Below are 22,426 nucleotides of genomic sequence, written 5' to 3' on the forward strand. Positions count from 1 at the left end.
TAAAGTTCCAAAAATAACCAGGTTGTTTAAATGTACTTAAAGAACTGAAATGCTTAAATTCTCTTTTCTATTGTTTCCTTGTAATAACGGTTGATATAAACGTAAAACTTGTTCTATTGCGAAAAAACGTGTTTCTTTATCGTCAAATGGCTGTTGTTGTTATTTGTTTATTGCTAATTTCCCCTTTGCTATAAAATTTTGGAGGATTTTAGCTTCTTGCGCATTTAACTTAGTGTGATCTGCATGTGTGGAGTCTACTTCGTCTTCTTCTTCCCTTCTCCATGGATCACTGGTTTCTTCTTATTGTAAGAGATCAGCGGCTCCTCCCGGATGGTTGCAGATGTTAGATAGCCCTTGTACAACAGATCCAAGCTGAGCTGCCTCTCAGTTGCCTTAACACTAGTTTATAGTTTACAAAATTAATCCGGTGTTGCTTTCTATTGCGTTCAAGTGTTGCTGATTTCTATTGATTAATGGAATCACTTAAAATCTATGATGATTATGTGAAAAAACTGAATAAAGTCTATTGCGTAAAACTATCCTCTTGAATGTGTCAGCGGGCGGTGACTCGGACGCATGCGCGCGATTTTTCGAAAAATTTTGAAAACCAAAAGATTGGTATATGAAATTTTCGATAATTTTTTTAGGCCGGTTTGAAAGAGTTTATTTTTTTTGTTTTTTTGTTTATTTTTTTGAAGTATTTTTTGCGCGGTAGGTTTTTTTGCGCGCTGCGTAGGTGTTATACACGCGTTGTCATCAGCCACGCTAGGCACACTGGCTGAGAATTGCATAGTTGCTGCAATGGTGCCTGAACCGGTGGGATGGGGAACCCCCTGCCCCATCCCAATGACTCGCGTACACCTCGAAATCATCAAATAATGATTTTGTGTATTATAAAACTCTACATATATAGCGGGAAGGAATTCAATTTACGGACTGCGTGTGCATGTGTGCGTTTAGTTTAAACTATTTGTTATTAATTCTAGCGAAGCATAAATCGATTGGAATTTTGTTATCTCATCGAAATTATGTTTGAATATTTTGAATAATTTCATTTAATTCTGATCCGCCATTTTGTTTAAAATCGCTCTGGTTTCGCATGGACACTTTTTCAGTTAAATTTTGTCTTCCATTTTGAAAGCCGTTCGATACAGATTTTTGTAACTACTGATGGAAATCTAACTTATTAACCAATAGATTAAACTAATCCTAAACTTAAATAGTTTATGTAGGTAGTAAGAGATTTGAAAACGTTTAGAAACTGAAAGGCATTTTGTAAGCAACATATACTGACCTACCTCAATAGATAGGTTTAGACGAGGGGTCTGGTATTCAATTACTAGACAAATCATATATTCAAAGGGGTCGTCGGTTCTATTCCTGTTGGATACAGTGCAGTTTTATCACAAAAGATACAGTTTAATTGCAAGTTTTGATAGTGATTTTCATGTGGATTTCCTTTTGCTAAAATGTGTAGAGTCGAGAGACTCAGAGGATTCATTATTTTCCAATTTATTTTTAACTGAATGAATATAGAGGCATTTAGAGACATTAGACATATACAATTTCTGTGATTGTAATTCAATCACGAAATAATGAAAAAATTTCGATGAAATTTGACACAACTACATTACTTATATGCGAAAATCGATCACGTTTAATCTGTTTTTTAAAAGGATTATCTTGTAGGTAAATCAATTATAAAAAAGCTCTATATTTTCCCAATGTTATATTAAAATTTAAAATATTATAAATTCCAAGTATAGTTCGCTAAGTATTTATTATAAATCCACGACATTTCTCTGTACACCATGGTATAAAATATGTATAAAAACTATCAAAAATTGAATATTAAAGAGTCTTTTGAATGAATAAACCACCGATTTTTTTATTAAATACAACAAATGCAACAACAGAAAATTAATAAAAACCCAAAGCAGGCCCGCGTTAAAAGCCATGTATATTTGTATCCGCGGCCATCTTGTATGCATTAATATATAATATGTTAGTATTTTGCGCAGATTTCGCGGCGATCCAACGATTAATATCGCCATTACAATATTGTTGTATTCATCATTTAGTATATAATGCTTTTGTTCTGAATTCGACTCCCGGTTGAGGTAAAATATTATGGAGTTTAGTTTTTCTACTACCCTAGGTTTTAAGCATTCTTTTAAGTATTGTTCTTGTTGGAAAAGGCAAATATTATAATCTGTATTTTGGTTATTGTATAGTCTGTATGGTATCACTGTAAACTGCAATTGTCTTTGCCTGCCTCTCTGTCTCTGTGGTTCGTGGTGCGCACACGGCACAATGTAGTTTGTAATAAAGTATAAAAGAAAATAAAGATAATTTATAAAGATCCACAAATTGTGTTTAATATACAATTATTTCAACATGGTAGCAGAGCGTGGTTGATAAATTATGAAAAAATATCAACATCACGAGAAGATTATGAAGATACGTAAAAGTACAAGTTACACAAGTAAATTGAATATAAAAGGAAAGGTTGAAAATTGATCAAGATTATTAGAAATATTGAAACAATGGCTAAGCAAGCCCGGATTGAAGATATTACGATACCTATTTTTGATGGTGCAAATTATTCAAGTTGGAAATTGAGGTTAATGACCTTGTTGGAGTATAAGGAATGTCACGAGCCCGCCACGACACGTGTTCCGGTAAAAGATGAAAATGTTATGAAGAAAAAAGATTTAAAAGCAAGGACTATTATAATGAGCACAATTTCAGATCGTCAACTAGAATATATTAGTGAATGTAAAACAGCTTACGAAATTATTAGAAAATTTGACAGGATGTACCTAACCCAGTCTACTGCAATGCAAATATTATCCAGAGCAAACATAGAAGAAGTAAAGTTGAATAATTATAATACAGTAGAAGATTTTTTTGTCGCTTTTGAAAAAACAATCAACACTTTTAAAGATGCCGGAGGAAAGATAGATGAAACAGAAAAGTTGAGATATCTTCTCAAAGCGCTCCCACCAAGTTATAGTTATATTGGAGATTTCCTTGATGTAATACCAGAAGAACAAAGGACTGTTGATTATGTGAGGACTAAAATTAAAGAGAAAAATATTACTTCATGCAATTCAGAAGGTAGAAATAATGTGAGTACATTTAATATTAAAACAAAACTTCAATGTTTTATTTGTGGAAAGACTGGCCATTTCAAGAAGGACTGTTGGCAGAGAAAGAATATAAATCAACAACATAAGGAACCAGGCAGATATCAAACGCATTACAATCATCGAGGACATTTTAGAGCAACCTACAGAGGTCAAAGCCGAGGCAGAGGTCGAGGTCATGCCAGAGATGACACTTCAAACTAGGGATGTAACGATACCGATACCGATGCCGATATATCGGCCGATATATCGGCAAGCCGATATATCGGTATCGCCGATAATAAATCAACCGATACCGATATTTTTTTAAGGAAGAGCGGAACCTCCTGACACAAGCATTTTATTTGCTTACTAGGAGTGTTCCAATCACAAATTTGTTTATGTAAAGGAAAGAAATAAATAATTTTGAATTTTTTTAATTTTTAACGTGATAACGTTTTTAAATATGATATGCTTTCATATAACGATTCCAATGGAAATCCTTACCTTATTTGCAGTTACTCGCCCTTAACGCTTTTTTAGTTAAGTAATTTTATTTAGGAAAAATTCTAATAACACTTTTTTGCTTAGCTACAAAGCAGCTAACCCTCATTTTTTAGCTAAAAGGCAGTTATCCGATTCTGGTGATGCATCAGTTTTGGGGATGAGAGTGATGATGAAATAATGTCGCTCCCAAGCAGAGTACCGATTGTTTTTGATTTTCTTTTACAAAACGTATTGTTTCTGATCAGGTTTACTAAGTTTTAAACAATCTAGCAGCTAAATTACGGAAAATATAACAAGTCAAAGTTACGAAAATTTGGTAGGTAATGGTTACGACAGTGCGAACTTTCAATCGTACTTCTCTGTTTAGACTCTGATTTGTCTCTGTAACCGAGAAAGAGAAGAAAGACAGTCTGTACTATTTAATTTTTAAAACTATTTATTAATTATGTAATTTACCCCTTGGGTGGAATTAGTAATCGACTGTCAAGCAATGTACTAGAGATGGTGATACAAAAATTGTTAGGAGTACACTACCTTTGACCCGCTGACGGGGAGTCCATTTTGCAACTATTGCTATTTTTTCTTATGTATTAGATTATTAAGATTTGTATTTTTTACATTGTAGCAAATAAAAAGTTTTCTACCTCCTGCTATTTTCCACATATTCTGGTACATATATTATATTTTCTGAATGTGGATGAAAGAGTCTTCTAATCATTTGATAAGCGGTTCTACATTATTTATTAAGAGCATCCCACATGTAAGAGCTTGAAGCCCTATTGAAACCAGGGTGTATTTTTTCAAAAACCTTGTGCACAAGTCTTAATTTTTTTTTTCAGGAAACGATTTATGTTTACATTGTTTGTGGTTCTATATGTACTCACATATCCGTGACTCATATGATGGCTTCGCAGAAGAATATTTATAAAATAACGTTAAAATTGCAATTCTAAATGAATATACGGTTCCAAAAAAGAAAAGCGAGAAGATTTATCTCAATCTTAACCCCTTAATGAGCCACTGTAATGAAATAAACGTGAACATGACGAGAAATAAAGGTTAATTTTATTGAAAACTTAAAAGAGTAATTTAGTAAAAGAGTTTAAAATACTTGTTACTCACAATAAGACGCTAAAACCATTAATTTAGATAGTGTTTAAATCCTTAATACTTAAACCTAAAAGCTTTTGATCCTTTTCCTTTCCATTGGTTGACCTAGAGGATGTAATTCCCGAGAGCAAAGCCTCAGACAGCAGCAAATTTTTAACATTAGTAAGATTAAAATTTAGTACAACTATATAGAATCATAGTACAAAAGCATCCAAAAACCCTTAAACGCTGATTATAAAGTTTTTGAAATTTAAATTAAAACGAAAGTCATAGCTTAAAAGTAGTTATAGTAGCTTAACGACGTTTTAGGTAAGCATTTTATTACTAAATAAAATAAATCACAAAATGAAAATAAAAATACAAAATAACTTAGCTAAAAAGTCGCTATGGTTACGCTTGTCCAGTAAATAGTTAAAATTTTCAGATTATATGCTGAACTAAACGAGAAAAAGTGAATTTAAAAATAAATTATAACAGTTTCTGGGTAAAAACTAATATTCATATAATATAATTAAATGTCGATCGATGTATCTCACAATAATTATTGTAAGTGTCATAATTTTTAAGAAATAACGATTTCCGTGTTTTTTGCCATTTACTCGAAACTCACTTCGTGGGCTTAACGGCTTTCTAGTTAAAGGATGGCAGAATAGTAAACTTTTATTAGGTACTGATTGTATGTGTATTACTTAAAGTTTAACTGACTTCGTAAAATAATAATACTAAAATAAATGGTTTTGTTGTTTTTTGATTTGGCATTTTTATTTAAAAGAATACGATTAACAGTTGTCTCTGTTAAATGTTGGTAACTTTTTATGCATAATTCACTACATATTTATTTTTCTACCAAGCCATCGATATCGGTATCGGTATCGGTATCGCCGATACATTACTAAAAATATCGGTATCGGTATCGTATCGGCAAAATCATGTATCGTTACATCCCTACTTCAAACAATTTTTCACCGCAGTCATGGACAACTCAAGTATTAAACCCGGAAGTAAAACAGGTATATTTTGATAACCATAAGAATAAAGAATGTATGTATAATAATGAATTAAATTTTCTTTTAGATAGTGGATGTACGGATCACATAGTAAATAACGATACATATTTTTATAAATGTAAAGATTTAAAAATTCCAGTCAATGTAAAATTACCAGACGGCAAAACATTAAGTGCGACCAAGGTAGGTGATATTCAAATTTGTTTTGAAAACTTTTATAGTAAACAATATGTAGATTTAAAAAATGTTTATTTTGTAAAAGGTATTAATCAAAATTTGTTGAGTTTTGCTAAAATAACTAAGTCTTCCACAATAGTAGCTAAAGGTGACAATGCAAAAATATATAATCAGTCTCGTGAATTAATTACTGTTGCTCATAAAATTAACAATTTATATTATATGAAAGGTTTTGCATTTAACAACTTGAAAAATGATGTGTATACTCATTCTGTAAAATTGACTTATAAAGAGAAATGGCATAGGGCACTTGGACATGTAAATTTTCAATATTTAAATAAACTAGTTAATGATAAATTAGTTGATGGTTTGCCGGATAGGATTGAAAGTGTAGACATGAAATGTTCAAATTGTATACAAAGTAAAATGGCTAATGTTCCTTTTGAAAATAATAGAACTAAAACTAAAGAGATTTTAGAAATGATTCATACTGATTTAAACGGTCCACATAATACAACTGGTTATGGTGGAGAAAAATATTTCTTGACATTTATTGATGATTATAGCAAGTGTACTAGAATATTTTGTATTAAAAGTAAAGCTGAAACTGCTAATTGTTTTATAGAATTTGTAAACTTAGTAGAAAATAAATTTAACAAAAGAATTAAGAAATTACAGTGTGATAATGGGAAAGAATATTTAAATAAGGATATTATTAATTTTATTAAACAGAAAGGTATAGAGTTATTACCATGTCCACCATATGTTCACGAATTGAACGGAGTAGCTGAAAGATATAATAGATCCGCTATGGATATAGGTAGGTGTTTATTGAGGGAAGCTAATATTCACAGAAGATATTGGCCGGAAGTTATTAAAACGGCAGCTTATTTAAAAAATCGAACTATTGGTAATACTTTAGAAAATAAAACTCCTTATGAGATATTTTTTGGAATAAAACCAGATGTAGAACATTTAAAAATTTATGGAAGTAGAGTTTTTGTAAGAGTTCCTGAAGTTTTAAGAAAAAGTAAATGGGATGATAAAGCTAAATTAGGAATATTAGTGGGGTATAATGAAAATAGCTACAGAGTTCTTTTGAATAATAGGATAGTTAATGCTAGGCATGTTCAGGTAGTCGAAGAAAATACTAAATTAATTTGCTTAGAAAAACAACATGATCAAATAGTTAAAGATAATGATTTAGAATCTGATACAACATTGAATGTTTCAAATAAATTATGTAATACTGAATATGAAAATGATACAAACATAGATGAGAATTATAAAAATACTACGGAACACCTTGTAAACAATGATAATCTTGATGACGATGAGAATAACGAATGTGTAGGAGTAGGAAAACTTAAAAGAAAGCGAATTCCAGTTTCTAGATATGGTAATCCAGTTTCACACTTTATCTATGTAAATTATACTGATGCAAATGTACCAAATACTTATGAGGAAGCAATGAGCTCAATTGATCATGAACTATGGCAAAGAGCAATGGACTCTAAAATAAATAGCTTAAATAAAAACAATACTTGGCAAATTGTTGATAGGCCCAAAGACAAAAAAGTTATTGATGTTAAGTGGATTTTTAAAAAAGAAAAGTAATAATGTTTACAAAGCAAGATTAGTTGTAAGAGGATTTCAGCAAAATGATTATATTGAAAATGTTTATTCACCAGTAGGAAGAATGCAAACATTAAAATTTTATTGTCATACAGTTGTAAAAATAGTTTATTTATTGAACAGATGGATGTTGAGACTGCATTTTTAAATGGTTGTGTTAAGTCAGAAGTATATATAAATCAACCGAAAGGTTTTGTAATAGGAGACAATAAAGTTTGTAAATTGCAAAAAGCTCTCTACGGTCTCAAAGAAAGTCCTAGAGTATGGTATGATTGTTTTGATAGGTTTATAAAAGGATTAGATTTTGTAAGAAGTAACTATGATTATTGTTTATATGTAAACAGAGCGAGCAAAGATCCAATATATATATTACTGTTTGTTGATGATCTTTTAATTTGTTGTAAAAGTAAAAATAAAATTGAAGAAGTAAAGATTAGCTTGATGAAAAGGTTTGCAATGAAAGATTTGGGTAAAATTAAAAGTTATATTGGTATAGATATAGATTATAGTAATGATAGAAATATATTGTCTTTAAATCAAACAAAATATATTGAATCTTTGGCTGCAAAATATAATTTAGAAAATTCTAAGTTATATGATACTCCAATGGAAACTAATTTAAGATTAGAACAAGCTAAGGAAATTGATGAAGGTATTCACTACAGAAATTTAATAGGTGAATTATTGTACATTAGTAACGGCACTAGGCCAGATGTAGCGTATAGTATTAATTATTTGAGTGGGTTTCAGAATTGTTACAGTCAAACACACTATAAATATGCAATAAGAGTATTAAAATATTTGTTTAAGACTAAGGATTTAAAGTTAACATACTATGGAAATGTAGACACTGAAATATTAGATTGTATGGTAGATTCTGACTATGCTGGAGATAATGTAGATGGGAAATCAACGTCAGGTTTTGTTATTAGATTGTTTGGAAACTTAATTTTTTGGAAAACACATAAACAAAATGTGGTTACTAAATGTTCAACTTTTGCAGAGTATATTGCTATGTCAGAGGCAGTGTCAGAAGTGCTTTTTATTAGAAACTTGTTAAGTGATTCATTTGATTTAGAATTTTGTAAACCGGTAAAATTGTATGAAGATAATTCAGGTGCGATTGCAATAGCTAAATATGGTAATTTTACAAAAAAATTCAAAACACATTGAAGTGCAGTATCATTATATAAATGAGAATTATGAAAGAGGAATTATTGATATTGTTAAAATTGATTCAAAATGTAACTTAGCAGACATGTTAACTAAAAGTCTAGATAAGACAAAATTTTTGAAAAACAGATTAGAATTAAGATTAATTTAGTACAGTTTACATCTAAGTTCAAGTTATAATATTGTATAAGTAAAAGTTCAAGTTCAAGTTATAATAGTGTATAAGTAAAAGTTAATTAGATAATAAATTGGGTGGAGGTATTATATTGTGTTTTTAAGCATTGTAAGTAAAGGTAATATTGTTAAAGAAAATAAAGATTATAAATTTGAGGAGGCGTGTTGGAAAAGGCAAATATTATAATCTGTATTTTGGTTATTGTATAGTCTGTATGGTATCACTGTAAACTGCAATTGTCTTTGCCTGCCTCTCTGTCTCTGTGGTTCGTGGTGCGCACACGGCACAATGTAGTTTGTAATAAAGTATAAAAGAAAATAAAGATAATTTATAAAGATCCACAAATTGTGTTTAATATACAATTATTTCAACCTATATATATATATATTCCTATATTTGGCTAGTAATGATGTTTGTATAAATAGGAATATAGTATGTACCTACATTACTATATTAATAACTAGAGGTCCGCCCCGGCTTCGCCCGTGGTACATATTTCGCAATAAAAGGTAGCCTATGTCCTTTCTCGGGTATCAAAATATCTCCATACCAAATATCATGCAAATTGGTTCAGTAGTTTAGGCGTGATTGAGTAACAGACAGACAGACAGAGTTACTTTCGCATTTATAATATTAGTATGGATAATAAAAAATATTCCTGGACAATTTTCTGATAGCATACTAAGCTTTTCGCTTGTGTGGAAACCAAATGGCTGATAAATAATCATACATATATATAATTTTAAAATACTTATATAGATAATTTACACCAATATTGAGACTAATTTATATCTATTCTAGCCATTGCCTGCGGTTTTGCTTGCGTGTTATTTGGATAGAGAAGTTGTTGACCCTACAACTATGGTTCATAAAATTTCAGTCAAAACAGTTTAGCAGTTTTGGATCGATGATGCAAGTAACATACGATACAGGCTCTTATTTTACTTATTGTTTTTAATTCTTTTTTCAGGATGTTAAGTTGATTAAGGATCCACAACTACCTGCTGATGAAAGCGTCAAAATCAGTAGATCCAGTCATTATCCAGGACAAGTGGACAGATGGAAAATGATCTACATTAAAATGTGATGATGATGAGTTTTGCAAGCTTTTCATGTGTTACAATAGGTATAATAATCTCTGAAAGAAATATGATTGTAAACTTATCATTTCAAATTACAGAAAAATGTGGTTTTCTGTCTCTACATCAGAAATAAAATTGATTTAATCTAAGAAAACTTGTTGTTTTATTTTCCTTAAAAAATAAAAGTGTTAAAAAACCTATATTTGTTATATTTCATATGGTCAATGACGTGGTATGTGGAGGCTGGAGCATCATTTGACGAGTTAAGTGCAAAAACTAAGTTTATATGTTTTGAAATCTTATTTTATGCAATTTAGGTAATTGGTAAAATAATATGATTGTATGTGATATGATAGCTTGATGTGTGTTTATTAAGCTCCTAGCCGCTTGTTTTCACCCAAGTTGAGCTGTGATAAGAAATAAATAAATATATAGACAACCTATCCTATGCTTAAATCTGGTAAAGATGAAGCTTTCTTCGATGCTTCTAGTGGTAAATAATGTTTAAAATCGGTCCAGCAGTTTTTGAGTTAAACGTTTTAAACAATAAATTCTTGGTAGAGATAATTTTAATTGAAATACTTTTATTCATTGGTCTACATATAGAATCCAAAGAAAGAAAAGTGTAATTACCATGTTGAATAATCTAGTTTTATCTAGTATCTAGTTTTAGTACAGTACAATAATATATAGTAGTACCTATAGTACATATAAGCTTCAATATCCCTTATATACTTATTTAAAAGGAATAAATAATTATATAATATAAGAGCTTAACGCCGCGCATACATCACGTTAAGGTAAAAATTGCCCATATTAACTACGCAGTTCTATATCTAGATAGATTTTTGTATGTCTGTCCCTCTCTAGCAACTGCGCAGTCATGATGATGATTCCCCCCAGGGGGAGGGGGTGCCCCCACACTATAAAATACGTATACAAAATTGAACATCGATAATTACATTACATAGGGGTGGGAGTATTTTTCACTAGTATTTTTATGTTCAATCAACTTGATTGTGAAACTTCGACGTTACTGAATATTTATTTGTTTGTTTTTCATGTCTGTGTATTGTTAGTGTTATGAAATAAAAATTTATTTAATATATTTTAGGTATAATTATTGTGAGCGTTATGCCTCAAAGTGATTTCTGCCAAGCAACCTTTAAGCAAAGAACGAAACATTCCAATATTATGATAAGTGTCGAAATTTATGTTACAGTTATAGCCGGGTTTTCGTTAGGTCGCGTTTTCCATAGTTTTAACTAAAGTCCTTTGTTAAAACTAGAATAAAGTACCTAATGCTGAAAAATATTGAAAATGCATACTTATGAAAAAAGTGTTTTAACGGTAACATAGGTCGTTGATTGATCATAAATCATATGATAGTACCTACATGATTCTAAAATAGTCATCCATACTAATATTATAAATGCGAAAGTAACTCTGTCTGTCTGTCTGTTACTCAATCACGCCTAAACTACTGAACCAATTTGCATGAAATTTGGTATAGAGATATTTTGATACCCGAGAAAGGACATAGGCTACCTTTTATTGCGAAATATGTACCACGGGCGAAGCCGGGGCGGGCCACTAGTGTTATATAAAACTAAAAACCGTAGTACATACTGTGTATGTTAGTTTCAATTTAACGAATTGGCTAGATGATCTTTGATGCAATTTAATATAAGGTGAAAGGTGACATGCGACGTTCAAATTGTAATTGAATCTTACCGTGATAGGATTATAAGTTTGTATGTAGGTATGTGGTAATCTCCTGAACTAGTGATCCAATTGTGGATATCAAATTAATTATCTTTGGATGCGATACGAATGTTTTAGTGTATTTGTATGAATATAATATTACTAGTTGACCTGACAAGGTTCTGTCAGGATAGCTTAATCATTTGGGGGTAATAAAAATACTAACCTTTTTCAGAATATCCTAAAAAAGCTGCAAATAAATATGAAAAGTTTCAGAATTCTTTTTATGCATTGATTATTTGATTATGAAGCTACCTAAACCTAGATATTTTATTTTTGAAGTGAATCATCTTAGGCGCATTGAGAGTAAAATTTCAAGGCAACCGTCACGTCATAGAGTAAGGCGATTTTGGTATCTTTAAATCTTGCCAAAGAAGTTTCACTTCTGACACGTGTGCTCGGCACACACACTCTTTTTTATTATATTATTCATACCTAATGAAAAAAGCTTTGCTTTGTTTTTATATCGTTTAAAGTTTTGCAAAAGTAGATGTAGGTGGATGCAAATAATCAAAAACTTATTCAATTGGAACAAATCTGTCTGCATAGGCCATATGGCCCAAGGGCATATACCTCATTTCTGGACAGTTCCCTTTACCATGAGCGATATAATTGAACATGAGTTTGTTGCGCATATGATTTTTCTTTAATTTGAAGCTTAGTGCCATTGATGTAACCATTATTTTAAGGAATGAGGAAAACTTAATAAATAAAATTATACCTGACCTATATTAGACCTAACCTGTTTCGATAAGAACTAAAAGGGTAGGTACCTAATATCAGGTATATTGGTTTGTATAAATATAAAAAAAGCCAATTTATCAATAGATTTATCAATAGATGCATAAATATGCATCTATTGATAAATATTTGTAAAAAATTATGTAGGTACTTAAAAAAATCAATCACAAGGCGGATTTATGGTAGTGTTTTTTTTCTTATTGACTAGTACTAGATCAAATAAAAGAATTAATTTTCAGTTTTTTTACTGTATTAATAATTTTGTTACCTATCGTGATTTTAATTGTATAGTATTCTTTGTTATAAATTGTTTGTTTTCTATGTTTATATCATTGGTTTTAATTGTATTGTGTTTATTGAATCTTGTAGAGTCAAATAAATGTTTCTTTCTTAATTCTTTTTAATTATCATTTGTCATTCCGTTATCAATTCACCTTACTACTTGATATTTTAATATTAATTTCAAAAAGGGTTTTGTTTTGTATTTCATGCATTGAAAATCTCTTACAGTGTTAGTAAGTGTCGACTCTACATATTCCTTAACGCCTGATCAATCTGTATCGTAGTTTTAGCAGTTAGGTTTCATCTTCGAGCTTAACCTAGGCGCTATAAGAACTTATAGTATATTGCTTAAAATGTTTTTTGTTAAGAATGAAGTAAACATTACATAAGATAGAGTAGAATTTAATCATTTATACTCATAGGTACACCGTACACATTTTTTTTTAATATCAAACGATAAAACGTTTACGTTCTCTATAAATTTATCCAGCTTATCGATATACTCAATTTTATAATAATGGGTATAGCCATTTTTTGTGATTCGGTAATATACATAAATTGTAAATAATATGAGATTTTAGTAAGCTCGTAAGTCGTAATATTAAATAATTTTTAGACATCCCTAATATAATTAAAAGTCATAGTTGCATGCATTAAGCAATAAGTATTAAAACAAAAATAAAACACAATATAATGAATCAATATAAAACTTTAATAATGAAAAAACTGAGAACTTTCAATGAATAGCTAAATTTAGCTAGCTAAGCAGTCATTACTTACTTAGGTAGGTACCTAAAATAACTTAAAACAGAACTTAATATTTCTGTAACGAGTTTTAGAAAACATATAACATCCTGGCTCTATCTATCTCCCTAGCCTGCTGGACTCTACAACGGCTCTACATCTAAACACGTCAAAATTATTAACCCTCTAATAGCGCCAATTAAATACTTAAAATAATGCTAACTTTTAAACAAGTAGTTCTTACTTAAATAGAATAATTATTAAGTTTATTCAAATAATATTTTATATTACAATCCTTATAATAATAATATTAAAATACCTACTACAAAATCTTCTTATATATAAAATTCTCGTGTCACAATGTTAGTCTGCATACTCCTCCGAAACGGGTGGACCGATTCTCATGAAATTTTCTGTGCATATCGGGTAAGTCTGAGAATCGGCCAACATCTATTTTTCATATGTACCACGGGCGAAGCCGGGGCGGACCGCTAGTAATATATAAAAAAATATACGCGGATAAATAGGTACAGTGAAACATTCTCGTCTTTTTTGAAAGCCAGTTAAAAATAACTTAATTTTACAATATACAATGTAACAATTATTTCGCGCCTTAACATACAACTTGTTATTAAAACTAGTAAGACGAATTCAATTTAAATTTTACTTTTAAACAACTCAGATTCCCGTGAACCTTCTAATCCATATTCTAATATTGGGGCTTGATACATTAGCATAGACCCCTGGTGTGTGTCGTCCGCAGCCGTACCCGAAGGAAGAGATACCAACCAATTGACTATAGGACACTGCACTGCCACCGCTGTCACCCTGTAAATGAAAAGAATAATATATAAAATAATATTTACTGATAATATAAAGCTGCTTTGTTTTGAACACGCGATTAGCAGAAACATGGTACCTGCTAGTTAATGCAATTTTAAAAATTTAATAAAAAAAAATGTTGTGTGGTTTTATGAAACCAGGTAAAAGTGAAACTGTTCGAACGGTTCCGAACACTGCTTTGTGTAGCGCATGTCGCGTGACGGTCCGCGATACACGCGACATGCGCTACACAGACCAAACAGTTTGAGACGATGTAATAAAAGTTTCACTTTAAAAGATTTAAAAAATCTCCTTTCGTTTGATTTTACACTAATTTAGAAGTAAAAGACGTCTTAACAGACTTTAAACGCGATTTATCATTATGTTAATAAAACAGCTAATAAGTAATAACTATAGGAGCTTTATTGTATAGTAAAATCTGTTTTTGGAGTATTGATATTATTAATAATAATAATAATAGTTTAAAAAAACTAAAAAACACGCTTTTTATAGAAACCGAACTAAAAAATGGAATAATTTTATCAAATTATTGTATAGTCATTGGTCCTCAATAAATCTACAAAGTTTGAACGAAAGTGGGTCAAAATCGCGCCCAAAGAAGTCGGTTACAAACATACAAACATACAGGTGAAGCTAATATAAAGCGTGTAAAAAGTAAAAACCACGATAGAGCAGAAATTAAAAGACTCTCTTAACCTGTATTTAAAATATTCGACATTCGTGTAAGAAAATGTATTCACGTGGGTATTGTGTGTATGTGTTGTGTCATCTACCAATTCCAAGATTAACTTAAAAAAGAAAAAAAACAAATAATGCATTGACGACAATTCTACAATAGGACATACAGACAAATGTTCATTTTTATAAATAGACTAGCGGTCCGCCCCGGCTTTGCCCGTGGTACATGTTTACGTTTTCTCTACATAAGAACCATCCTCGTACTTCAAGGAATATAATAAAAAAAGAATTATCGAAATCGGTTCAGCCGTTCTCGAGGTATACCAACACATTTTGCGATTCATTTTTATATATAAGATATAGAAGATTATGCTATTCTATTACCTGGCAAGCATCACCATGGCTGTCACCAGCGCAAAACATCCTATTTGTCAGAGAATGATTGTACCAACGATTTTGAACCGTCTGGCATTGAGATAAGGGCACAATTTCAATGTTTACTCGCTGCAGGACCTCTTGGTATGTACCCTGCAATGTTATAATAAGCATTTGTTTCAGGTAGATCATTATTTTATTCGAAGGAAATTCTTTTCTGATACTTTCTTATAGGTATTTATGTATGATATATTACTGTATATTTAATAATTTATATTTTACTAGCTTTCCGCCCGCGGCTTTGTCTAAAACCTACTAAATTATAATATACTAAAACCTTCCTCTTGAATCACTCTATCTATTAAAATAAACGGATCAAAATTGGTTGCGTAGTTTTAAAGATTTAAGTATATTTATATATGTAGTTTTATACTATGCATTGATAATTAGTATTTTATGAGTTTTGAGTCCATGGATACGTAAACTAATTTTAAACCTATTTTAAATTACATACGAAAAATTAACAGCATTGGTTTTCTGTGAAACAAATTAAGCATAAGACTCCTTCTAGGGTCACGAAATACTAAAGTACCTATAGATACCATTTAAACAGTTTTAATACTAAAATAAAAGTACCTTTTCCTCAGGATATCCCCATCCACATACATTAACATTGTCACCACAAGCACCATCACTGATTTTTATAGCAGATACAGTCCTCCCAAATCTTAAGCCGCGTTTTAGTTCCAATAGCTGAATGTCGTAGTCAAACTTGTGTTCATAACCGTACATTGGGTGAATGTGATGAAATTCTATATAGATTTTTGGTCCTTTCTTACGATATTTACTGCCAACACGTATGAAGTCATATTCTGATCTAAATAATAGATTTATTAGTTTGAATTTAGTTCTTTTGGAGGATAATAGAGAATACAAAAACTGTAGCAAAATTATAAAAAGTGTTTTGCCCAAAATTTTTTATACGTATAGTTGGAATGTAAGTAGGTATGCTTTATATTGCTTTTTCTTAAAGAAAATATGAAAATTAAATTATTAGATAAGATTCATTATTATATTAAAATGTAATAATCAAAATATTTGTCTCTACATTGGGCTCTGTTACATCATTTTTATAAAGAGATAAACAATCAGACGTTTTCATCTCTGTGCCATATTATAATAACTAAAACTTTTCTAACAAGACTAGTTGCGCCCTCCGGTATCATTCTGTATGAACTAGGATAAAACCTAGGTATCCTACATTGAAGCGCCACCTACAGGTGCAACTATGAAACCGTTCACACACACACAAAACAACATCAAAATCTATTCAGCTTAGAGAGTTCAATGACCCATGCTTGTCGGGATTGTAGATAAGATTATCTACTATAGTACAAAAGACTATGTGGAGCCTGCGAATTCCCCTGCGTGATGAAAAGTAATATGCTAATTCAGACTATATCGATCTGTGTATCAAATTTTAGTGAATCGATCTACCTTTCAAGTTTATAATATACTAGATTTCCGCCCGCGGCTTCGCCCGCGTTTTCAAAGGAAAACCCGCATAGTTCCCGTTCCCGTGGGATTTTCGGGATAAAACCTATCCTATGTGTAATCCAAGTTACCCTCTATATGTGTGCTAAATTTCATTGTAATCGGTTCATTAGTTTTTACGTGAAAGAGTAACAAACATCCATACATCCATACAAACTTTCGCCTTTATAATAGTATTAAGATTAAGAAGTATGATGATAGAATAGTGGGAGTACCTACACTTCGAGTATGATAGTATAAGCCTTATAGGCTCTGATTTAATAAACAAAAGTTTGAGTCATTTAATCACCCGCAATGTGCACTGGTAAGCAGCCACTGCTTGTGAATGATGACAGCACCACAGATATCGCCATAATTAGCTTGGTATGGTGCCTGGTCTATAGTTATGTTATGTCCTCCTAAAATACTGTCCATATTATATTATCCATACTAATATTATAAATGCGAAAGTAACTCTGTCTGTCTGTCTGTTACTCAATCACGCCTAAACTACTGAACCAATTTGCATGAAATTTGGTATGGAGATATTTTGATACCCGAGAAAGGACATAGGCTACCTTTTATTGCGAAATATGTACCACGGGCGAAGCCGGGGCGGACCTCTAGTTCTATATAAAAGCTGAAGCTTCTGGTCCGATTTGAAAAATTATTTCGGTGTTAGATAGCCCATTTATCGAGGAAGGCTATAAGCTATATATCACGCTTAACAGGAGCGGAGCAATGCGGGTGAAACCGCGCGGAACAGCTAGTAATTTATATTTTCTTAAACTAAAAACTAAAATTGTTAAAAACTGCCACTCACCAGAACACAATCACAGGGCGAAATAAAAGGAAAATAAATTCAAAATGCATTATCGATAAAACGCACGTAAAAATAAGTTGTATTTTTATGGATTTACAGTAGCACCTCTATAAGTCGAATATCAAGGGAGACGCCAAAAAATTCGAGTTATAGAGTTTTCAACTTATGGAGGATTTCGACTTAGGCGGATTTTGATTCGACATACAGAGTTTGAGGTTTATTCTTATAAATTTTGAGTTAGAGAGGTAAAGTACATTAAAATTCAACTTGCAGAGGTGACGAACATGTTTTTATTTATTATAAATCAACATTATTTCAAATCATTTTAAAATAAAAAATATGGCATTAAAAAAGTCAGTATTTTTTTTGCTTTAGATAATTTGGTTGTTCTCTAGCATTATCTAATCTATAAAGAACAGAAAATTCTTCTTCTTCAGAGATACTGGTTTGCTCTATAAAATTTCGTAAGGTATTCAATGCGGTTCTTGCCTCTTTGATGGAAACGCATGGAGCGCATGTACTATTCACGTCTTCTATGTCATCTTAATCATTAGTATCGGTTTTCTGAGCTACTGAATCGATAATTTCGTCATCAGATACCTACTTAATGCAAACACGTGTTTACGTGAGTCATAAATTTATTATCGTATACTCCTAAAATATTTTCTAAGAAACAATATAGTGTACTGCACTGTCGGCAAATTGTTAAAGTCCAAATGATCAAGTTATAAAGATTGTAAAATAAAATGTTGCCATGTTCGAGATACAGAGGTCAAATTTAATTTTTCGAGTTATAGAGTGAAAATATGTACCAAAATGGCTTGGAGGGACTCGGTGATTATTTCGACTAACAGAGGGCCGAGATTTCAAGTTACGGAGGTTTTCGGGTTTGAAGGGAAGGGAACAAGACATTTTTTCGAGATTTGGAGGTTTTTGACTTATCGAGGTTCGACTTAACGAGGTGCTACTGTATTATCTTTGAGATGGTAGAACGAACGTTTGAAATAGTTAAATGAGCTTTAGATGCAAAATTTGCAGTCATAAACCACATTTTGTTTATTTTCTAAGAATTAATTATATTCCTCATTATTTCAAAGTAACTCTACAATTTCGAAGCAATGTAACTGGTATCTAAAATAATATAAAAATTGGTGGCATGATAAATTAAACATCAAGTAAATTTAAGGACAATTGTAATTTTTATCACTGAAAAAGCTTCCTATAAGTTCGAGGAAATATCAAAATTAGTTTAGTTTTTGGGATTTTTCCTGTCCATACTTAAACAAAACGCTAAATCTCTTTCCTCCAAGAAATGATTTCCTCTAATTTTTACGGTCTATAAGATAAAAAATTAAACAGGGAAGTTCATTGAAAGCAAGGAAAAATAAAACACATTACAAAACATTATTTAATCAAAATGCAAGTGAGTTATCTCCTGTATCCAGGGCCGTACTTTGGCGACTTTGCTGTAGACGCCAAAAGAGCCCGGTGTCGCGCAGCCGTAGCCGAAGGACACCATGCCTAGTAACTTGTCTTGGTGCACTGCTGGTCCACCTGAATCTCCCTGCAATGTAATAGGAATATTATTTAGTATTTACTTGGTTGTGAAAAATGGACTAGGTATAATTTAAAATAGTGTTTGCCGCTCGGCTAAAAGTTATTTATAAATATATCTGATGGTAAAATAATTTTTGAAATCGGCCCAGTTATTAAATCGTAAGAAACAAAAATCCCAAGAACACCCATCCCAATAACATTCAGATTTAAACTATAGGAATACCTTCTTATTTCACGAGTAGCTTATTAACAAAATAATATCCTTATTCAGTTGAGTTTTTTTAATAAATATAATAAAACTAGCGGTTCGCCCCGGCTTCGCCCGTGGTACCTACATGTTTACGTTTTTTTTTTCATAAAAAATATCCTATCTCTCAAGTTGGATCGAACTGCACATGGTGTGCGAATTTTATTATAATCAGTTAAGTGGTTTAGGAGTCCATTGAGGACAAACATTGTGACACGAGATTTATATAATATATTAAGATATAATCTACAGGAACTTTTTCATAGATCCTGAAATCAATATACCTGACAAGCATCCTTCTTCCCTTCAGAGAATCCAGCACAGAACATTCTAGCAGTTAGAGACCCTCGGAAGTACGGGAATGGTACGTGTTGGCAATTATCCTTGGAAATTATTGGTACACGAACTGCTCGTAGCACGTTGGAATAAGGACCCTAAAATAATAATGACACGGTTGGATTTTGTCAAATTAAAAAGCTAGTGTATGAATAGGAGAATGAATAAGCTATTGCTATATCTATCTGATAAAAAAACCCACGTTGTACAGAATTTATCATGTTGAACATAATATTATGTTTAAACTTTAAACATACCTGAGGATAATTTCGTAGTTTGTATAAAATAGAAATAGAATTGTAAAATAATAGTTGTAATAAAATCGAAATAAAAGTGGAACTAGTGAATTGTGTGTTTCCTTTAGAAGAATTCTTCTTTTTCTTTACTATAAAATTCAGTTCCATCAAGAGGATCATACAAGTATAAATTACATAAGATTCTTGTTCTGATTTAACTCTACTCACATTTTCTTCCGTATTACCCCAACCAGTAACAGTAATAACTTTACCAATCACCATATCTTCTATATGAGCAAGTTTGATTGGTTGGATGTGGTCATCGAACTTCAAAGATTCTTCCAATTCAAGCAATTGAAAGTCAAAGTCAAAAGGATGTTCTTTTGTCTTAGCAGTCCACATTGGATGGATGTAGTTATTTTTGATCCCAACCTTCCTTCCTTTGTTGAGGTATTTTGATCCAACTCTTACGTATTCTTTTTTCCTGTTTGAAACATTTATTGTATTTGATTATGTTTAAATTAATTTCTATATTGAAATGTTTAGAAAATTGAATGAACTGAACAAGCAAAAGAGTTATGGATGAGGTATCATTAATTGACATACACGAACAGAGAGAGCATAGAAATACTACTATAATTGTTAATTGCAAAAATCCACCGTGCGTCGTACTGAATTTCCTTATCATTGCTATGAAGTTTATACTGAACATTAAAAAACAACAAGGAATAAATAAAACTCTAGCACTGATTGCGTCAATACTTACTCACCCTGTTAAATGTTTAGTATGTGATCGCATACAAATAGTATAGTGACGATCACAGTGAAGACATACTTTTCAAAATTCATCTAGCCTTCTTTCCATAACACTCCAATAAAAACCAATTTCTACCAAGTTTGAAGGCTATACTTACCCACAATGACCAGCCGTGATCACCCATCGCCTATCTATAATAGCTCCACCACAATTAGTCCCATAGGCCACATGATACGGATACAAGCTTATATCAACTTCATAACCACCCACAATTTTATCTTCACCAAATAAGTTAACTACATCATTGTCCAAACGTTGAGAAACTTCATATTTATCTAGCATTTCTCTGTCTTTGTTATAATCAAAACTATCTATATCAGGATGTTCTGTAGGTTCATCGTAATGTTCTATATCTAATTTATATAAGTTATCCTTTCTGGCTATTCTTTTTTTAGGTAATAGTGGTATTCGGAGGTACTCTGTTCTCTTTGGGCTTTTCACCTTTGGTATAGGTATCACGAGTAAATCGTATTCTGGAAATAAATTGATATTTTAAATATATACAGTCGTCTCTTTCAGCTATTATTATCCTAATGTTTTAAATTAAATTTCTTTTGAAATTAGGTAAATAGACATTACATGAAAAAAATAAGGAAAGTTTCGTGGGTAGTAAAATTTTGCACTTTTATTACCCACGAAAGCTAAAGAATGAAGCAAGAGAAGCAGAAGCATACGTCTTTATGCTTATTGCCGAAGATAGGTAGTATGATTGATCATTGTAATAAAAAAGACATTACCTTCTAAATCAGCTGGCCATATAAATAATAACACAAACACAGAATATTTAATCATTTTTCCCTCCACGTGTTCCACTTGCACTATAACATCGCAAAAGACTTTTTAATTCTTAACCTATTTTATTGTTATCGGTTTTAATTTGGCGTGAAATTAGTAATTTGTTTAGAAAATCTTACACGTTTTATGGGATTTAAGAAATTAAAAGTTTCCGTGGATATGACGTGTGTTTTTTAATTTCATTTCTGATGAAATTATGGGTCTTAAAATTCTATTGGATACATTGTTATGCATAATTGTAAATGTTACGATGTGATAATGGATACTTAATTAAATTATTATTTAAAAAATATTACAAGTTCATTGAATCAATCATCTTGTAAATTCTGCTTGCTAAATAATAAATTCTACGCCATAATACTGTAAACAACAAAATACATACGTTTGTAATTTATTACAGAGCCATCTATTGATATTTTGAAGAACTAACACGAATGACGGTAACAGCGCCATCTATGTCTTGCTCAGAACATTATAAATGATGCACATTTTTTACTTAATTTATTTAAAATGTTTGTTTTTCTTTAAAGAATAAGTTTTATTATCTGTTAATAATATTTTTAAACCTAGCATTAATTATTTTATTTGGCATCTTTTGGAATAAGAATAATTATAAATCTTATTACATGTGGCGCCATCTATTGGGGAATAGCAATAATAA

General features: G+C 31.1%; 2 protein-coding genes and 1 long non-coding RNA gene across 4 annotated transcripts in view; 1 reads left to right on the forward strand and 2 right to left on the reverse strand.

The window, feature by feature from the left end:
* Positions 1–10,023, forward strand: part of LOC149897884 (uncharacterized) — a 37,164-nt gene extending 27,141 nt beyond the window's left edge. For both annotated transcript variants that reach the window (XR_016458136.1, XR_016458137.1), the window contains exon 5: positions 9,883–10,023. This is a non-coding gene — a long non-coding RNA (uncharacterized LOC149897884). The remainder of the gene's footprint in view (positions 1–9,882) is intronic.
* A 4,180-nt stretch (positions 10,024–14,203) lies between these two features.
* On the reverse strand, positions 14,204–16,213 carry LOC149897885 (vitellin-degrading protease-like). The gene is made up of 3 exons (XM_090115677.1): positions 16,058–16,213; positions 15,431–15,574; positions 14,204–14,353 (listed from the first exon to the last, which is right to left on the reverse strand). Exons 1-3 carry the CDS (start codon positions 16,211–16,213, stop codon positions 14,204–14,206), a joined length of 450 nt encoding a protein of 149 aa, XP_089971803.1.
* A 2,972-nt stretch (positions 16,214–19,185) lies between these two features.
* On the reverse strand, positions 19,186–21,762 carry LOC149897886 (trypsin 5G1-like). Its single transcript, XM_090115929.1, has 5 exons — positions 21,708–21,762; positions 21,068–21,443; positions 20,382–20,637; positions 19,866–20,015; positions 19,186–19,341 (listed from the first exon to the last, which is right to left on the reverse strand). The coding sequence occupies exons 1-5, from the start codon at positions 21,760–21,762 to the stop codon at positions 19,186–19,188; spliced, it is 993 nt and encodes a 330-aa protein (XP_089972055.1).
* Positions 21,763–22,426: the final 664 nt, after the last annotated feature.

Source organism: Colias eurytheme, chromosome 24 (genome assembly GCF_061535395.1).
Source record: "Colias eurytheme isolate Ceu_HAF_F1 chromosome 24, ilColEury1 Martin Lab GWU primary, whole genome shotgun sequence".
NCBI lineage: Eukaryota > Metazoa > Arthropoda > Insecta > Lepidoptera > Pieridae > Colias > Colias eurytheme.